General features: G+C 34.1%; 2 protein-coding genes across 8 annotated transcripts; one reads left to right on the top strand and one right to left on the bottom strand.

Moving 5' to 3' along the window:
• Window positions 1-244: 244 nt before the first annotated feature.
• LOC105669396 (putative leucine-rich repeat-containing protein DDB_G0290503) lies at window positions 245-8,063 on the top strand. 3 transcript variants are annotated; one of them, XM_067359934.1, is made up of 8 exons: window positions 245-382; window positions 799-1,498; window positions 5,144-5,385; window positions 5,537-5,983; window positions 6,064-6,317; window positions 6,410-6,569; window positions 7,320-7,362; window positions 7,455-8,063. In XM_067359934.1, exons 3-8 carry the CDS (start codon window positions 5,181-5,183, stop codon window positions 7,531-7,533), a joined length of 1,188 nt encoding a protein of 395 aa, XP_067216035.1. In that variant the 5' UTR covers window positions 245-382; window positions 799-1,498; window positions 5,144-5,180; the 3' UTR covers window positions 7,534-8,063. The 3 variants fall into 3 exon arrangements, with proteins under 3 accessions (XP_067216035.1, XP_012217769.2, XP_067216034.1); XM_012362346.2 differs by lacking the exons at window positions 245-382; window positions 799-1,498 and adding an exon at window positions 3,388-5,064 and having other exon boundaries at window positions 7,260-7,362; XM_067359933.1 differs by lacking the exons at window positions 245-382; window positions 799-1,498 and having other exon boundaries at window positions 3,388-5,385; window positions 7,260-7,362.
• Window positions 8,064-8,614: 551 nt separating this feature from the next.
• LOC105669384 (uncharacterized) lies at window positions 8,615-16,674 on the bottom strand. 5 transcript variants are annotated; one of them, XM_012362314.2, is made up of 7 exons: window positions 16,035-16,663; window positions 15,355-15,493; window positions 15,053-15,261; window positions 14,439-14,531; window positions 14,190-14,351; window positions 13,850-13,982; window positions 8,615-13,768 (listed from the first exon to the last, which is right to left on the bottom strand). In XM_012362314.2, the coding sequence occupies exons 3-7, from the start codon at window positions 15,148-15,150 to the stop codon at window positions 13,706-13,708; spliced, it is 549 nt and encodes a 182-aa protein (XP_012217737.1). In that variant the 5' UTR covers window positions 15,151-15,261; window positions 15,355-15,493; window positions 16,035-16,663; the 3' UTR covers window positions 8,615-13,705. The 5 variants fall into 5 exon arrangements, 4 of the variants coding, with proteins under 4 accessions (XP_012217737.1, XP_067216037.1, XP_012217729.1 ...); XM_067359936.1 differs by having other exon boundaries at window positions 13,861-13,982; window positions 16,035-16,661; XR_010891379.1 differs by lacking the exon at window positions 14,439-14,531 and having other exon boundaries at window positions 13,861-13,982; window positions 16,035-16,674.
• Between the last annotated feature and the right edge of the window lie 1,422 nt (window positions 16,675-18,096).

Here is an 18,096-nt window from a genome sequence, read left to right as displayed (position 1 = left end):
AATTTATAAAATTAAATTTAACACGTAACCGTTACGTCGCAAAGACGTTGCATATTATATTGATAATACTGCTGCTTATTGCAATAATGTTACACCCACATAGTTGGTAAAATTGATATCCGCCGGTCGCCGCCCGTAGCAGAAAGCGGGAACAGAGAGTTTCTCTCTCTCTCTTTCTCAACGTTAACACGTGTATTTCTTGCACATATTTCCTTTATTCAGAGTGATATTTTTGTGTGGTGATTATAAATATTGCATTGAGGACTCATATAAAAATCAGAAAGATAAGAATTTATTCACAAATCATAGTCAATCAAGGCCAAATCCTTGAAGAAGAAGAGAAAAGTGTTTCTTTTAAGTGAGCTTGCAAGTAGACCAACATGTAAGTAACCAGTTTTTACGCTTTAATACACTCTGTCATAATTACTTTCAATGCATTATTATGTTCTTTTTTTCTTTGCCTTCATTACTCTTTCTAAATCTTTGACTTCTGCGTCAAACTTATAATACATAATTAACCTAATTTAACCTAATATAACCTCTGTGTTAGATTAGGTTAAATAAATAAGAATTATATTTGATTTTTTTTACTTTTTTATTCTGTTGGACGAGTGCTATTGCATTTTGTATTTTATTACATATTGTTAAATATATTTTATGTAATTGTATCTTTTATGATAAATCACACTTTTGTTTATACAATAAGCATTAAGCATAGATAAAATATTTTGCAAGTGTTTATATAAGAAATTTATTAAAAAAAAAAGTAACAGATAAAATTAAATTCAATGTTTCTAGTTCCATAATGTCACAAACTATAAGAAGCAGAAAATTGGCGAGCCAACTTTCAAAGAGATATTTTCGCTATCGATTGAGAAAAATAACAAATTGTCAATATTCGAATAAGCAAAATGTGAATCGTTCTAGATTCCAAAAAGATAATGATGAAAGTGATGGAAAACAGAGTAATGAAACCTGTGAAAATGACAACAATAATGCATTTCATAATATAGATAATAACAATGAAGAAGATGATAGCGATACTAGTAATAATAGTGATACCAGTAACGCATGTGGAATTATAATTGACAATACCAATTTTTGTGACATCAATGATTGTGAAGTTGAAAACAATGAAATGGAAGATGACTTTACTACATCTCATCTTGCTAAATGGTGTAAAACTTTAAATGTACCTATGACACATGTTAATGTGCTACTGAAGGACATAAGAAAACATAAATGTTTTAAAACTGTATTTCCTTCAGATATTCGCACCATATTAGGTACACCTAAATTTACTCCACTTAAATCTGTACCTCCTGGGGAATATTATCATCAAGGACTTATAAGTGAATTAGTTCGAATATTATCAAAATGTAATATTGAAAAAGTTAATTTAACTTTGAATATTGATGGGTTGCCTTTATCTAAATCTTCAGGTCAACAACTTTGGCCAATTTTAATAAGTGTTGCGGGAGTACAAGGTGAAATAATGGTAGGAGCTTATTGTGGATATAAAAAACCAAATGACATAAATTTATTCCTAGAAGACTTTGTCAATGAAGTCAGTTATCTGATTAATAATGGTTTAGAAATAAATAATAGACTGCTTTCTGTGAGATTACAATGTATAAGTGCAGATACTCCTGCAAAATCCTTTTTACTTTCTACAAAAGGCCATACTGGTTATGAAAGTTGTTTAAAGTGTTTTATTCATGGCAAATATGTGAAAAACAGAGTGTGTTTTCCTGGCACAAATGATGACTTGAAAATGGCTAATGATAATACTGACTTTCAAGACAATAATAATATTATGCAATTTATTCCACATCTGGATTTAGTTTTTGATGTAGTTCTCGACTACATGCATGTTGTTTGTTTAGGAGTCACTAAAAAATTATTAACTTTATGGACAACTAAAAATAATTATTATAAACTTGGTCAAGCAACTAAAAAAAGAATCTCAAACAGATTAGAAAATTCAATAAACATGTGTATAGGCGTATGGCCTAATGGATTGTGTTCGACTGGTGAGAAGTGAGATAGAGTCAATTGTGTAGAAATGTGTTTATTTCTTTGTCAGAGAGAAGTATGTATGTACAGGTGTGTGTGTAACTTGAGTGCGCCAGCGGCGCATTCGCGGCAGAGTGTAAGGCCGCGAGTTTCGAATGAAAGGTGACGGGCGCGGTAAGATATTACCGGCCGCGTCTGCGTGGTTGGAATCGGGTCCTTAACAGGACGATTCATGCGAGGGTGCGTGTTGCATCCCGGCGGTGAGGTTTGCGTTGCGGTGGAGTATGTCTCCGTTGTGCCATGCGCTGCGACCGTCCGGCTCTCGATGTGAGTCGCAAGTGAGTCTGCGAGCCGAGGCGGGAGAGGCCTTCGCATTCGGATGTCCCCGGAACGTGAGTGTCACGTGGGGGCCGAGTCAACCGGGCACAGAACTCTAAGGGAATTATTTTCCGCTGTAGAGTCTGTGGTGGCGACGGCGATGCTGGTGCGTCAGCTGACCGTAGCTGTACATCCTACGTGAGGTGTGCGGTCAGAGCTGAGACTGAGTCTTTCGCTTCCGTGCCTTCCCAGGCACTGTGAAAAGTCGAGAAGACTTGCTGGTTGCGCTCTTCGAAGCAGAGCTGTGACTCCGTTCAAGGGCCCTTAGTGAGAGCTCGCCTTGAAGCGAGTGAGTGAGGAAAGATCTGCGGAGCAGCTCTTTTATATCTCGTCGATCGAAGCTTGATCGCGAGAAGGTTCTTCACCGCCTGCGCAACCTGGCGGTGGGTCCGCAAGCTTGTAACTGGTAGAAGGCCTGCGGCGCGTAGCGGCGCCGCGGCGTATTATGCCGCTTCAGTACAGCTGTGTGGCGGTGAGCCGCCACAGGACCCCCTTGGCAGTTTTTAAGCCTGAAAACGAGTAGTTGGTTTTGATGTTTTGCCGCTCCTCTTCTTGTCGGCTGTGGAGGGTCTTGACTGCTTGGCTGCGGCTGGTTCTATTGGCTGCTTGTGGTCGTCCCTGACGTATGCTGACTTCAATTGGTCTATGGGGACGTTGATTGGCTTGTCGTTGACCAATAGCCTGTAGACTTTTTCGTTCGTTGTACGACTTGATAAGGTCCGTCGTATGGCTGCTGTAGCGCCCTGGTTGGGCCGTCGTGTCTGACGACAACTTTTTTGACAGATGGCCACGTCCTTGTGAATGAAGGTGCTGCCGTGGCCGTGTCGTTGTATGCGTGGGCGGAGTTTGCTCATTTTTTAATGCAAATGATCCACAAACTCGCCCGTTTGTTAATCTTCTCTGATTTGCGCTGCGTCGCTGTCTTGCGTCTCGCCAGTTTTCTCTGATTGGCCCATCTTTCTCGACCAGTCGTCGGGGTCACCAGTTTATAGGCGCATTCGCGGCAGAGTGTAAGGCCGCGAGTTTCGAATGAAAGGTGACGGGCGCGGTAAGATATTACCGGCCGCGTCTGCGTGGTTGGAATCGGGTCCTTAACAGGACGATTCATGCGAGGGTGCGTGTTGCATCCCGGCGGTGAGGTTTGCGTTGCGGTGGAGTATGTCTCCGTTGTGCCATGCGCTGCGACCGTCCGGCTCTCGATGTGAGTCGCAAGTGAGTCTGCGAGCCGAGGCGGGAGAGGCCTTCGCATTCGGATGTCCCCGGAACGTGAGTGTCACGTGGGGGCCGAGTCAACCGGGCACAGAACTCTAAGGGAATTATTTTCCGCTGTAGAGTCTGTGGTGGCGACGGCGATGCTGGTGCGTCAGCTGACCGTAGCTGTACATCCTACGTGAGGTGTGCGGTCAGAGCTGAGACTGAGTCTTTCGCTTCCGTGCCTTCCCAGGCACTGTGAAAAGTCGAGAAGACTTGCTGGTTGCGCTCTTCGAAGCAGAGCTGTGACTCCGTTCAAGGGCCCTTAGTGAGAGCTCGCCTTGAAGCGAGTGAGTGAGGAAAGATCTGCGGAGCAGCTCTTTTATATCTCGTCGATCGAAGCTTGATCGCGAGAAGGTTCTTCACCGCCTGCGCAACCTGGCGGTGGGTCCGCAAGCTTGTAACTGGTAGAAGGCCTGCGGCGCGTAGCGGCGCCGCGGCGTATTATGCCGCTTCAGTACAGCTGTGTGGCGGTGAGCCGCCACAATGTGCATGACTTTAGAATTTCCTCGTAAACCAAGATCATTACAAGATTTAAAATATTACAAGGCAACCGAATTTCGACAATTCCTTTTGTACATAGGACCTATAGTTTTGCAAGGACTTTTAGATAATAACATATATTTGAATTTTTTGATCTTACATGTATCTTTGCGGATTTTGTGCATGGAAAATGCCAGTGAAGAAATGATTATTTACGCTGATAAACTGTTGAAAAATTTCAATGAAACATTTACTATACTATATGGCGAAGAAAATGTATCTTTCAACATTCATGCTCTTTTACATTTAGCAAACGATGTACGCAAACATGGACCACTTGATTCCTTCTCAGTCTTTCGTTTTGAAAATTTTCTTCAAAAAATTAAAGGTCTCATACGTAAACCCCAACAAATATTATCTCAATTACATCGCCGATATGCAGAAATACACAATTGGATAGATGTAAACAAAAAATATGTCAGAAAAAATGAATTTACCGTTTTACAAGAATCTTGTCATGAAGATGGCCCCCTTTTACCTGATTGTAGCGATCCTCAATACATGAAAATTGTTGGATTTGGTTTTACTTTTATAGCTGATGACAGAAGAGATAATTGTTTTTTGACTTATAACGGAGTTATTGTGATACTCAGAAATATTGCTTTTAATAAGAAAAAGAATTCTTTAGTCCTAATAGAACAATATTTTACTGTTGTTGAAGATTTTTATACTCTCCCTTGCAAATCGCAACTTGTTGGGGTTTATCTTGCATCTAAACTTTCTAATCTGAAACAATGGCCTTTTAATGGAACTATTAAAAAGAAATGTTTATGCGTACCATGGAAAAAAAACAAAAATGTCATTATATCTCTATTACATTCTCATGAATAACAATTTCAAGAAACAATATGTGAACAAAAATATTGAAATTTTGTGGTATGTTATATATGTAAACTCGATTTTTCTTCTAAATTTGTTGCAAAATATTAATTTATATATATTCATTTTTTTCTAGATTATTATATAAGATATAAAAAGGAAAAATTACTGGCATGGATGATAAAGAATTATTTTATGTTATCGAGTTCTACGATGGGATCCAAATCATTCCAGATAACTGGATTATTGAAAATGAAACTTTAGCATATTGGCCTAAAGTAAAAACAAATAAAGATTTTGATACTCTCGTTCGTACAAGGAGTTCTATAAAAGATAACTGGACATTAGAACCAATTAAAGCAATTCTTTATAAAACAGGTTTATATTAATCACTAACTTTCGATTTCACACTTGTAATCTTTCTATATATTTTCTTTTATTCTAACCTCTCATTTCTTCACTTTCATAAATAATATTATATAAATAATTTACATAAATAAATATAAAATGTATTTCTTTCAATTTTCAGATTCATTTTTAAATGCTAAAGTTAAACTAAAGAAAGCCGAATATCAAAGTGATGTTGACTCACCATATAATACAGATGAAAAAAAGAAACAAAGAAGAGATCATGCTAAAGTACAATTTACAAGCGATAATGAAAGTGATGAAGAACAGATCCGTGAAAGAAAAACAAATGTTAAACTAAAAAAGAAGTTACCGCCACTTCCTCCAGTGCCAATTGCTATGTCTAGCAAAGCTACTAGTATATCAAACAATATTTGTTCAAATATTTCAGATGTCACGAAAATTAATGTATTGAACAATTCCTGTTCTGTTGTCTCAGCTGCTACGCATAGTAAATCTCATGTATCGAACAACTCTTCTCCATTTGTGGATATAAATAAAACATTATCATCTAACTCTAGAAGTCAAAAATTAGATATTTCTGTATTATCTTCCAATAATGATAAAGGTAAAAAGAAACTGTATAATACTTTTCTTTATATTAGTATCAATTTGTAAACAAAAATTTTGATGTAATTATTATTTTAGAAATGAATCAGGAAATTCATCAAATTTTGAAAATAGTACAAAACTTGAAGATATCTATGAATGGCCTCACTTCCTTAAATCGGGAAATCATTGAGAGACTAGATGTTTTGGAAAAAAATAGTGAATCTTTACAAGTGCAATCCGTTTTGGATGAACACAATACACTTGTTGAAGTTTTTCCTATTAAGACTGCAAATAGTCTTAAAGAAGTGGAAACCAAAATTGAAAACAACTCTGCATTCAAAGGAAAACTGGTAAGTTTTATACTTAAATATTATTTTATCTAAAATACTAAAGTACATAAGATGATATATATATATTGAAATTAAATTCAATTTTTTTGAAGGTGAAAAGTCTTACGCAAGTTACCAGTGCAGATATTAAAAAAACAATCCGGAACATTTTACATTATCTTATAACCGATGAAATGGCTCAAGATTACAGTTGGTTAGGACAAAGATGCAAGACTGCATTTCAAAATTTGGAGATATCTAAAATTTTGACACGTAAGTACTTTTCCTATATTCAGTATGTCTAATGATAAGTGTATTAGCATTTGTGTGTAGTGCAATAAATTGAATCAAACAAAATAAATTCTTTACTACGTGTATTTTGCAAACAACTATTATAAAATTGTTATTATATGTTATGGTAAAATGGTAAAAGCTTTCTAGTTAATTTCATTTTTTCTATATGCACACTAACGTTAACACTTCAGTCATTTAGTCTCATTTTATGAATACATAATTTAATAAATACATTTATAAATACATTTTATAAATACATATAAATATTCGTATGTTTAAAAGTTTTGATTATAGAAAATTATAGATATTTATATGTATCAAGATATATGAAAAAAATTTATTAAAATATTAAATTATTATAAGTTTATTATAATAAAAATATCCATATAACTTTTATATTAATTTTTTTAATATTTTCAAATTTTGTTTTAAAAAGTTTGTAGATACACTACAAATGATTGTTTTATATTTATATAAATATGTACTTTTAATGTTATATTTAACTAAAAGTTCGTACAATTTATCGGACAATGATTTTTCTTTACATCTATACAAAAACGATAAATAATTAATTCATCTTTCCACTCAAATACTTGTACTTACTGCTGCTTGTTTTTGTCTTATCATATATTACATTTACTTTATAATTTGTAATTTTATAATTTTTAGTTGTTGTTAAAATACGACATGAAGATGCTACGTATGAGCAAATTTCTTCTGTTGTTGCAGAATGGTTAAAACATGCGAAACAAAGAGTACAAAGAAAATCTCAGTAAGTTTAAAAGACAATAAGAAAAAGTTTTTTATACTTTTTTTTCAATATAGTTCAAACAATATACTTTTATTGTCATTCATTTGTTCCAGGAAAGAGGAAAAATGCCGACAAAAAGAACCTCAAATAACTTCAGGTTCAGATAATTCGGAAAATAATGAATCTATTTAAACAAAAAAAACCAACTATTGAACTTCTAAATTGAGAATTGCTTACAAAAATATACTTGCGGGTAAAAAAACACTTCAGTTTGAAGAATGCGTAAACTGTATTATTAACTGTATCATTTTGATTTTATTATTTTTAAAATTTGCGAAAATTTTCATTTATTTCTTACGTGCAATATATACATATACTTGTATAAGATATGTATATGTAGAGAATGTTTATTTTGCACTAATAATAAATAATATTTTTTTTTTACATTTTGTCTTAGACAATTGTTACAAAGTAACAAATTTGTAAGTTTACGAAGGTTTTCATTTATGTTTTCATTTACGTGTACATATATATATATATATATATGCATATATTATAGATCAGTATTTAGAACATGCTTACAAAAATATCAGCGCGTTCTTATTCAAGGAGAATCTGTTTTTTGTACAGATTTTTTTATTGGACCATATACTGATCATATTAGTACATGCGTATGTAGATATATATATATATATATATAGAATGTTAATTTTATTCATGCATATAGTAAGAAGTTTGTTTTTAATTTTTGCTTTAATTGTTACAAGTCAGTTTTAAAAGACATTGTAGAAATATATATATCTTTTTGTATGTTGCTATAAAAATCTAAAAATATATATACTTTTAATATATTCTAATGTATATTTACAATATATATATCTTAAAAAATAAAAATAAATTTTGTGATATTTAATTTAAAACAAAAATTTAAAATTTATTTATTTATTCTTATTGTACAATATTAAATAGTGTAACACACACTTGAAAATGATCAATCGATTTTGAAAAATTGAAATTAGTTTTTACTATATAACGAAAATTTTATATTAAAAATTATTATGGTGTGTATATACATGTATATGTATTAGCTACGGACCATCAGGACTATTTTAAAGTAAGGTGCTACATAAAACTGTAAAAATTACGTAAATTTACGTTATAGCACTTTACTTTAAAATGTTTTTGACGGTCCGCAGCAATTATATATCACAGTAATTTTTAATATAAAATTTTCTTCATATAGTAAAAACCAATTTTAATTTTTCAAAACCGATTATTTTTAGGTGATGAATAGGTGCTTAACACGTCATATAAAGTCACAAGTACACGTTAATATAACGTTTCTGTCACGAAAAATTTGACTGTTAGTTACGTGATAATGACGTAACAATTACGTTTCGAACACCAAATGAGACGTTCTTGTAACGTAACGTGCGACGAATTAACACGTTATAGTGACGTAATTGTCACGTACCGATGCTGGCAGGGAATGATTCACTTGATGGTACAGTGCTAGAAACAAATATCGAAAAAAAAAAAAATGTTACAAAAGCAGTTTTCAAATACAAGATTTTCAATATTCCTGCCACTCGCCTTAATCGATTAGCCACGCTTGCTTCTTAACATTTATCTTTATCGAAAGATTACACACCTGGAAAATTTTTAACTATTTATTTTAAATTACTGCATATTAGCAAAAGTTACTGTACTGTGGAGATTAGTGGAGAAACGGTAACATACAATGCAATCAAATACATCTTACAAATGCAGTCAAATAGATCGAAGATTTTCTGCACTCTTGTTAACATGTTAAAGTATGTGTAGCGTATTATTAGTTCATTAGTAATTTTAAGTGTTATTAATAGTGGTCTTCCACACCACCTTTGAGGTTCCACTAACTAGGCGCGTTCGATTTTTTTTAAGTGAATCGTCGCCTGGAGCCCTATCGTACCACTTTTTTAAAATTATAATTTAAGGTAAAAGTAATTTTTATTGTCTTGATGTTGATGGACCATATCTTGTGCAAAAATAAAAGAAATAAATATAAAAATAAAATAAATAATTAAAGTTAAAATAAAAGTAAATTTCTCTAAATTCTTGACCGTCTATTAAAAAATTCTTTTATGGTTTGAAGATTGTTATAAAGTAGTATAAAGTACATATAGAGAAATAAAATGTATAAAGAAATTATTGAAAATAAATGTATGAAAGTTTAGTGTTATATGTAATTTAATTTTCAACAATTTCTGTATATATTTTATTTTTCTATTAAAACAGCTGAATACAACAACAGCTGAATACGAAAACAGCAATCTTAACACACTTCTTCCGTCTTCGTCTGTTTCAAGATTTTGCGTTTATTCACTCGCACGTCTCACGGTCAATTCTGTATACATCTATAAAATATAATTCCTAATATCAAAACACAATGCTCACTTTCTTGGTTGTTACCATCGGTTACAGTCCAGTAAAAATCTTTGAAAATCTTTGTTGAATACGTATATTTATTTTCCCAGTGCTATAATTATTATAATAATTATAATTTAATATTTTACGAGACATTGTTTCGCTGCGTGTTGCTGTTTGAAGAAGATACTATAGCCGTAACTAGTGAGATATAAATTATATTTCTTTTTTCTTTTATTATATTTTTTTAAATGTTTTATTATTATATAGTTTTTTAATTATTGGCGCATTGGCAAACGAAACTGGAGTCTTAAAGTCCTGTTACTTTATACTTGCAAGTAAATATTTTATTTATATTTTATATTTTATATGCATTTGTAATATTTTCGTGTTCAGACAGTTAACTCGTATTGCAGGGATTCCGACTGCGATCGTGCATTTCAAATTATTCTATATTATTCTCTAACTTCTATTTTTTACTATAAAAATGAGTGACAAGGCAAAAAATACACGTAAACGAAGTTTTTCGGAATCTTGGCTTCAAGATGATTGTTTCAAACCTTGGATTCGTAAAGTATCATCGGACGAAAGTCTTTTTTATTGTATTATATGCAATAAAGAAATGTCTTGCTATTCATCGCATGTTGCAAGACATGCAAATTCTGCGAGTCATAAGGACAAGATGAAACAAAATATATCAGATGACGATATAAGTCCAAGAACCAAAATTTCAAAATGACATTAAATTTCAAAAAGAATGGTTGGATATAGCATTATTTAAGCCATGGTTACGCGAAGTGTCAAATGACAAGCGTGCATTTTTTTGCACATTTTGCAACAAATCATTTATTGGAGATTTATCTAACGTATATCGTCACGCATTTTCTAAAAAACACGTGGAACAAAACAAACAACAAGAAACAGACGAAGATGTCGATATGATAGAGGAATCGATTTCACTTAAAGAGCGAAGGAAATTGGCAGAAATTCGATATGCAGCGTTGATCGCAGATAGAAATATTCCTTTCCAAACTGCGAAAGATATTCTCAATTTTTTCCAAGAGATAGGAAAGGATTCGGACGTATTACAAAAAATGAGTATGAGCCGAAAGAAATGTACAAACATTATTTCAAATGTACTATGCCCAATAGAAACAGATCGTGTGGTTGAAAGCATTCGAAATACCAAATTTTCTATTTTTATAGACGAAACGTCTGATATTTCTAATGAAAAGTGGATGACGTTTCTTGTTCGATTTGTTGATTCTGAAACATTAGATATTCGCACGCAATTAGTAAAATTAATTAATATTGACGCGAAAAGTAGCAGTGCGGACAAAATATTTCATGCATTTCAAAATGAGATGTGGAGATTACAGATTCCATTTACAAATATTATTGCTTTATCATGTGACAATGCGCCTGTTATGGTAGGAAAATATACGTCATTTAAAAGAAAATTAGAAGAAACTTGTAAACATTTACTAACATTTGCGTGTCCATGCCATTCTGCTGCATTGATTGCACATTCTGCATGTGCAAAAATACCAGAGTATTGCGAAGAATTTTTGAAAAAAATTTCAAATTATATTAATAGTAGTCCTAAGCGTTCAGCTATTTATAGAGACTTTAGTGATTGCTTTTTGGAAACAAGTCACAACATTTTAAAATTGTCTCATACGCGATGGCTTTCTCGCCATTCATGTATTGAAAGAATTCTTGAATCTTGGGATGCTATCAAGCTTTTTCTCACTGATATGGCGTTGGCAGACAAATCAAAGTCTGCAAAAGATTTAATGTCTGTCATGGGAAGTTACGATGTAAAAGCATATTTTTTATTTTTAGAGCATATTTTAGATTATTTTAATTCATTTAATGCATTTTTCCAAGCAACAGAAACAAGAATTCATTTATTGCAACCAAAGTCAGTAAAATTTTTAACAACAATATGCAAATACTTTTTGAAGCCAGAATTATTGAAAACCGTATGTACTAATATTAAATTTTCTGAAAAAGAGAATCAAAAATCTTTACAAGAAATAAATTTGGGATCCGAATGCGAGGAATATCTCGATGAATTAATAAAAGAAGGATCTACAGACACGATGTACGATTACAAATGTAACATAATTACAAATGTACGAGAAAATTGTTTACAATTTTACGTCACCGCTGCTGAAGAAATTAGTAAAAGATTACCAATTAATGACAAATTTTTGTCCACATTGACAGTTTTAGAAGCAAATGTAGCTTTATCAGATAATGATAGAGAAATATCATTTAACGATGTTTCTTTTATTGCCAAAACTATAGGCGGATTTGACGAAAACGGTTTGCGGGAAGAATGGTTGAAATTACATGAAGATTTTACTGAGACAGACAAAATAAATTTTTCTAATTTAAATTTTGATGATATGTGGAAAAAAATTTTACGAAGTAACAACACTATAAAATATCCTAATATGAAATCTTTGGTGAATGCTATTCAAACACTGCCTAATTCTAATGCAGATCCTGAAAGGATGTCTTCAGTTTTATCTGATTTAAAAACCAAAAAACGCAACAAACTTTCGGTCACCAATGTTAACGCTCTTTGTGTTTTAAAATCAGCATTAAAATCGCGTAAGGAAACAGTGCTAAATATGGACATTAATGAGAGGCATTTGTCTTTGATGTCGGCAAAGACACTGTACGCCAGTAGTCCTGGGAAAATAAAAAAAAATATAACGTTACATATTGCAGATGATGGTCCATCAACATCAAAACAATAATAATTACTTTTATCTTGAATTTCAATTTTAAAAAAGTGGTACGATAGGGCTCCAGGCGACGATTCACTTAAAAAAAATCGAACGCGCCTAGTTAGTGGAACCTCAAAGGTGGTGTGGAAGACCACTATTAATAACACTTAAAATTACTAATGAACTAATAATACGCTACACATACTTTAACATGCTAACAAGAGTGCAGAAAATCTTCGATCTATTTGACTGCATTTGTAAGATGTATTTGACTGCATTGTATGTTACCGTTTCTCCACTAATCTCCACAGTACAGTAACTTTTGCTAATATGCAGTAATTTAAAATAAATAGTTAAAAATTTTCCAAGTGTGTAATCTTTCAATAGAGATAAATGTTAAGAAGCAAGCGTGGCTAATCGATTAAGGCGAGTGGCAGGAATATTGAAAATCTTGTATTTGAAAACTGCTTTTGTAACATTTTTTTTCTTTTTCGATATTTGTTTCTAGCACTGTACCATCAAGTGAATCATTAGATAATGCTTTTGGCTAAAAAATATTATTTTATATTTATTAACAATAATTGCACATGTTAAATTGCACTTTGTTGCAATATGTATGTTGTAAAATGACTTCATTGTTCTATTTATAATAGCAAATTAGTATTCTTTTTAAAATAATTAGTTATTAGTTTAACATATGCAAATATATTATTAATATACGAAATAATATTTTTTAGCCAAAAAAACATTATTAACTTACACTGTTAGAAACAAATGTGGAAAAAAGAAAAAAAAAAGTTGCGAAAATCAAGTCTCGAATACGGGACTTCGAATCCGCTAGGCACTCGCCTTACTCGATTAAAAGCGCTTGTTTCTGAGCATTTGCCGTCCGCAATGTGTTTACGTCGGCTCGATGGTAGCAAGACAGAGACGTCCGCTCTCTCTCTATAGCCGAACGGCCGAGCGCACACAGACGTGTGACGTAAGCGCTTCTTACTTGTGTTGGGGCTCGAGAGCCGCGAGCCCGGTAGTAGATACCGCATCACTGGGCTGAAGCATAGTCATCAATCGACCAGTAAACCCACTTTCGACGTTCAACGATGCATCGTATTTGACCCTCCGTGAAATATGGTTTGAGTATTTCTTTTACCTGCTCTTCGGACAGTTTTTGCACAAGATTTTTGTTGACATTGGCTGTCACAGATCTAGCATGGAGATCATTGAGTGTGTTTTTCAATTCCTCGTTTTCTCTCATAAGATTTTTTTATACGGTCATCTTTCTGAAATAATTGCAATTTTAATGCATCGCATTCCTGTTGAATCGATCGTCGATCTTCAAAACCGCGTAGCTTAGACAGTACGTGAAATTCACCAACTGAACGGCGATGTTGTAATTCAACCATCAGCCAGTCAATTGTGACGTTCGGGTCATTATTAGTTGTTGACTTGTAGACGCTGCCGCTAATACTGCTACTACAATTTTCCATCATAAATCTAGAAAAATATATTCATGTATTTAAAATGTTTCAATATTAAATATACGTGTAAACATGATAAATATATAATGCCATCGAAAGTGTGTGAACGCAAAGACATTTCTCAAACTGTATCTTGTTGGAAAGCACCCATTATGTGAGATCTTTGAACAATATTATACAAATCGTTTTTTAACGGGATTTGCAAAAAGATCAATATACATACCGCTGTTTACGCTTCCACGATGGAGTACCCTCTTCGCTGGCGCATTCTTGGACTTTCGATGCAACCTCGATGCCCCTTTTCACAGCAGTTCTGGACGATATCTTTCCCGCTGTACTTGTACGTAGGATGTTTCGGCAAACAACATTTTTCTTTCTTTGAGATCTGCAATAAGAATGATTATTCACTCTGCTAACACAAGTAATATTAAAGAATAAGTTACGGAAAATGGAATCGTTAATTTCAACATGCCTTCTCGGAAAAGTAGCACCATATACGTTGTCACATGCATTATATGAGCTCGGTGGTGTTCGACATATTAAACATATATCATCCAGTCGTTGACTGCAATAAAAGTATGAAAGAACATGCAATAAAAGTTTGAAAAAACATGCAAGAAAAGAATGTTCTAAATTACATACATATAGAAAAACACTTCTAATCGCAACAAATATCGACACAAAATTGCATAACGATTCGATAAAACTTCATCCTTAATACTCACATTTAAACATCAGTATGTACAATTTTCAGAAAAAGTCACTTTTATGAATCATTGCATATTAATTTGTATTGGAAGGCTATTCTTTGAAATATTATTTGTCATAAAAGAAATAAAATAATTTTGCATTATTTTCTTAATTTTCAGAAACATTTGAAGCCTATCCAGACAAACTTGCATAGTCGCATAAACATAAGGAAATTGATTGGTCCATACGCAAATGCATAAAGAAATGGACCAATTTCTAAGTATACTATCTAAGTATTTAAAAAAACGTTGCAAAACGCGATATTTTAGGAAAATCATTTTAGCTCCACTTTCATGCAATTTCAGTTTCAAATTTGGGCTAATTTATGATTCTTACCTGCTAGACTGATATTCCGATGCTTCGATGTCATTCGTTTTTTCCCCTGCATTCGATGAACCACCGACGCTATCGTTTTGCAAAGATTCTTCTGCCATTGGTTGCCTGAATCCATTTCAGTAATTGATCTTTCTTTCATACATGTTTTGACAGGAAGTAAAAAATCTTTGTAGATTACTTTGCAGTTCATGCGAACGGTATCGCCAATGCTAAAAATAAAAAATTATACTTATTATGAAATTATAACATAATAAGAGTGTACATTGTAATATGGAATATATTTTACTGATATTCATAGTTACCTATTTTCCATTGATGACAAAAGTAACGTTGGAACTGCACTTGGAATAAGCTTTCGTCTTCGAATGCCATCTCTATTTTTATGATTCCTCTTTCCTTTTAAGAATGAATCTTCCGTGAAATGTGCAGAACAGATTCTTGCTGAAAACAATGTAAGTGATATAAACATACATTATAAATGTTCAAAATGGGGGTAAGAAAGATATGTTTTATACAGTGCAGTAAGGTAAACATTGTCATGCAAAACAAAAATGCAATACATGAAATAATTTGACATATGTACAGAATATTGTCACATTGATATTTACATTTTGAAGTATATTTACATTTACAATATAATATATTTCTTTAATTCTTTAAAACTAAGAATTGCATCACATTCTGCTGTAAGTACAATCTTTGAATAACAAAATATGACATAAAAACCGAGATAATAAATCCATTGGATCAAACATGATTCTGTGTAAAGTAAGCTAAGTGCAATTCGATTCAGCGACAAACTATTCTTCGACTGTGTATCACTGAATATAGATAAATCTTAATAACTCCTATTCTCAAAGTTTCAGTTCAAAAAAAGAAAAACATGATTCATTTATATTTCTTGCTCTAACCTACAAAATTATCTCTCGGTTTTACAAATTATTATCTTTTAATATTATTTAATAAGACTTGTAGGACTTACCATTTTTAATATTTGTAGGCAGATGAATTTCTCCAATTCTTTGAATCCATCCCTCACGCATTATAGGATTTTCCGGCAATTGGAAGAAACTTACTTGTTCCGTTGCACATATCTCCCTAGTGTTTTTGCAGCATTTCACTACGCAGCGTACCATTTTTAATAAACGCGAATTCGATAACTCGGCAGTAACAGTATATCTCGACACTGTTGTCCTCAAAATTTCGCTCGATCCGTTAGACACGTTATTCTGCTGCGGTAATATCCCGAGAGAGAAAGATGATGCAATCACGGTACATGAGACAAAGATACCGTCAACGCAGTCGAGACAACTTGCCGACGTTAAACATTTCATTTTTCATGGTTGGCAGCACTACGTTTTTAGCGACACTTCGGCGAGAAAAGGGGCGTGGTTTAACCAAACCGAGCACACCATGTATACTTCCACCATGCTTTTTCCTTATAGTTGTCTACGACAACTTCGAATAGCTTTGATACTTTATTCTTATATCCGGACATTTTTTAATTTCGTATCTATAAGCGCGTCTATCCGAGCTGTAATGTGAGGAGATAAGTCAAAATTTTTGTGACGTCGCGCTATTTATACTAAAGTTCGCAGGTACCGCGAGGGGGCGCGCTCGGGGGGGGGGGGGGGTAATTACCGCGCTGAGTACGCCGCGTAGCAACGGGTTGTTTACAACGGCGTAGGATCTCGGGGACCTGAAAATCCACGGGTGTCGCCTCAGGGGGACCCTTTCTTATAAGGTGAAAAATTTTATTTTTAATATATTTTTTTTTTAAACAGTGGTGTAGGCTCTGGGGGGCCGTGGTACAGTGGCGTCGGCTCTTAAATTTTACTCAGTTATTTCTTCGCCTGTTTCTATTTCTTTTAGTGCCCGTTTTAGGTCCTGGACGTGTACTTGTCAGTACCATCTGCCTTCAGAGTCTCGCAGGTCGACAATTACCGGTGAAATAATCTTTCGGATTTCGAGCGGCCCAATATATTTAGGGGCTAACTTAGCATTGAATGCTTCGGCTTTGTCGGATAGTAGTCGTTCACGTTTCCACACGTGTTCTCCTATTTTTGGTCGCCAATTTCGTCGTCTTAAATTATAATAACGCTCTTTGAAAGGAGCGTGCTAGTTGTATTTTAACTAGTTCGAAAGCGTCTTCTAGTTGACGGCGACTATTTTCAAGATCTCTTATGTTGCATCTATTACTCCGGTCTTCTGGATGCGGTCGAGATAATTCTTGGCCGTGATTGAGATAAGCCGGTGTGAAGCTGGTGGCTTCGTGTTTCGCGATATTCATTGCAAATTGCAAAGCTGGTATTCGCTCATCCCAATTTTGGTGATCCCGTCCAAAGTATTGAGCAATCATTGTCTTAGCGGTTCGGTTTGCTCGTTCGACAGGGTTACAATGCGGTGCGTGAACTAGAGTCGTACGGTGCTCGATGCCGAAATCTTTCAAAAGATCCTAGAATTGGCGGGACGCAAATTGAGTTCCATTATCGGAGATAATTTGCTCAGGACAGCCATGTCGGTATATTAAACGGTTTGTGACCTCACGGGCAAGATTCGTCGCGGTAGCTCGGCGTAATGGAATCATTTCAATCCATTTGCTGAATCTATCTAGCACGGTTAATAGCCATGTGTGACCTTGCTTGGAACGCGGTAAAGGGCCTATCAAATCGACGGAAGCTTGTTGCCAGGGTGCGATTACTGGAGCGGTGTGTAAATTTCTGGCTGATTTTTCTTGTGGTGTTTTAAATGCCAAACAGTTCTCGCAGCAGCGTACATATTTCGCGATCTCCCGGAACATACCTGGCCAGTAATAAATTTGCGCAATTTGGGCTATAGTCTTGACGATGCCAAGGTGTCCTGCCGTAGGATCGTCATGAAGACATGTTAGAACGGACAGGCGCTGATTTTTCGGTACACACTGCTTCCATTGCTCGGTACTTGGTGTTTCATGGAAGTTTAGATCATGTATTATGTGCCGAAATAATTGCCCGTTTATTATTTTGTAGTCGGGTAGTTCTTCAGGTTTATTCTTTACTGCGGCC

Source organism: Linepithema humile, chromosome 7 (genome assembly GCF_040581485.1).
Source record: "Linepithema humile isolate Giens D197 chromosome 7, Lhum_UNIL_v1.0, whole genome shotgun sequence".
Lineage (NCBI taxonomy): Eukaryota > Metazoa > Arthropoda > Insecta > Hymenoptera > Formicidae > Linepithema > Linepithema humile.
Note: the sequence above shows the minus strand (reverse complement) of the source record. Positions and strands in the feature narration are given on the sequence as shown.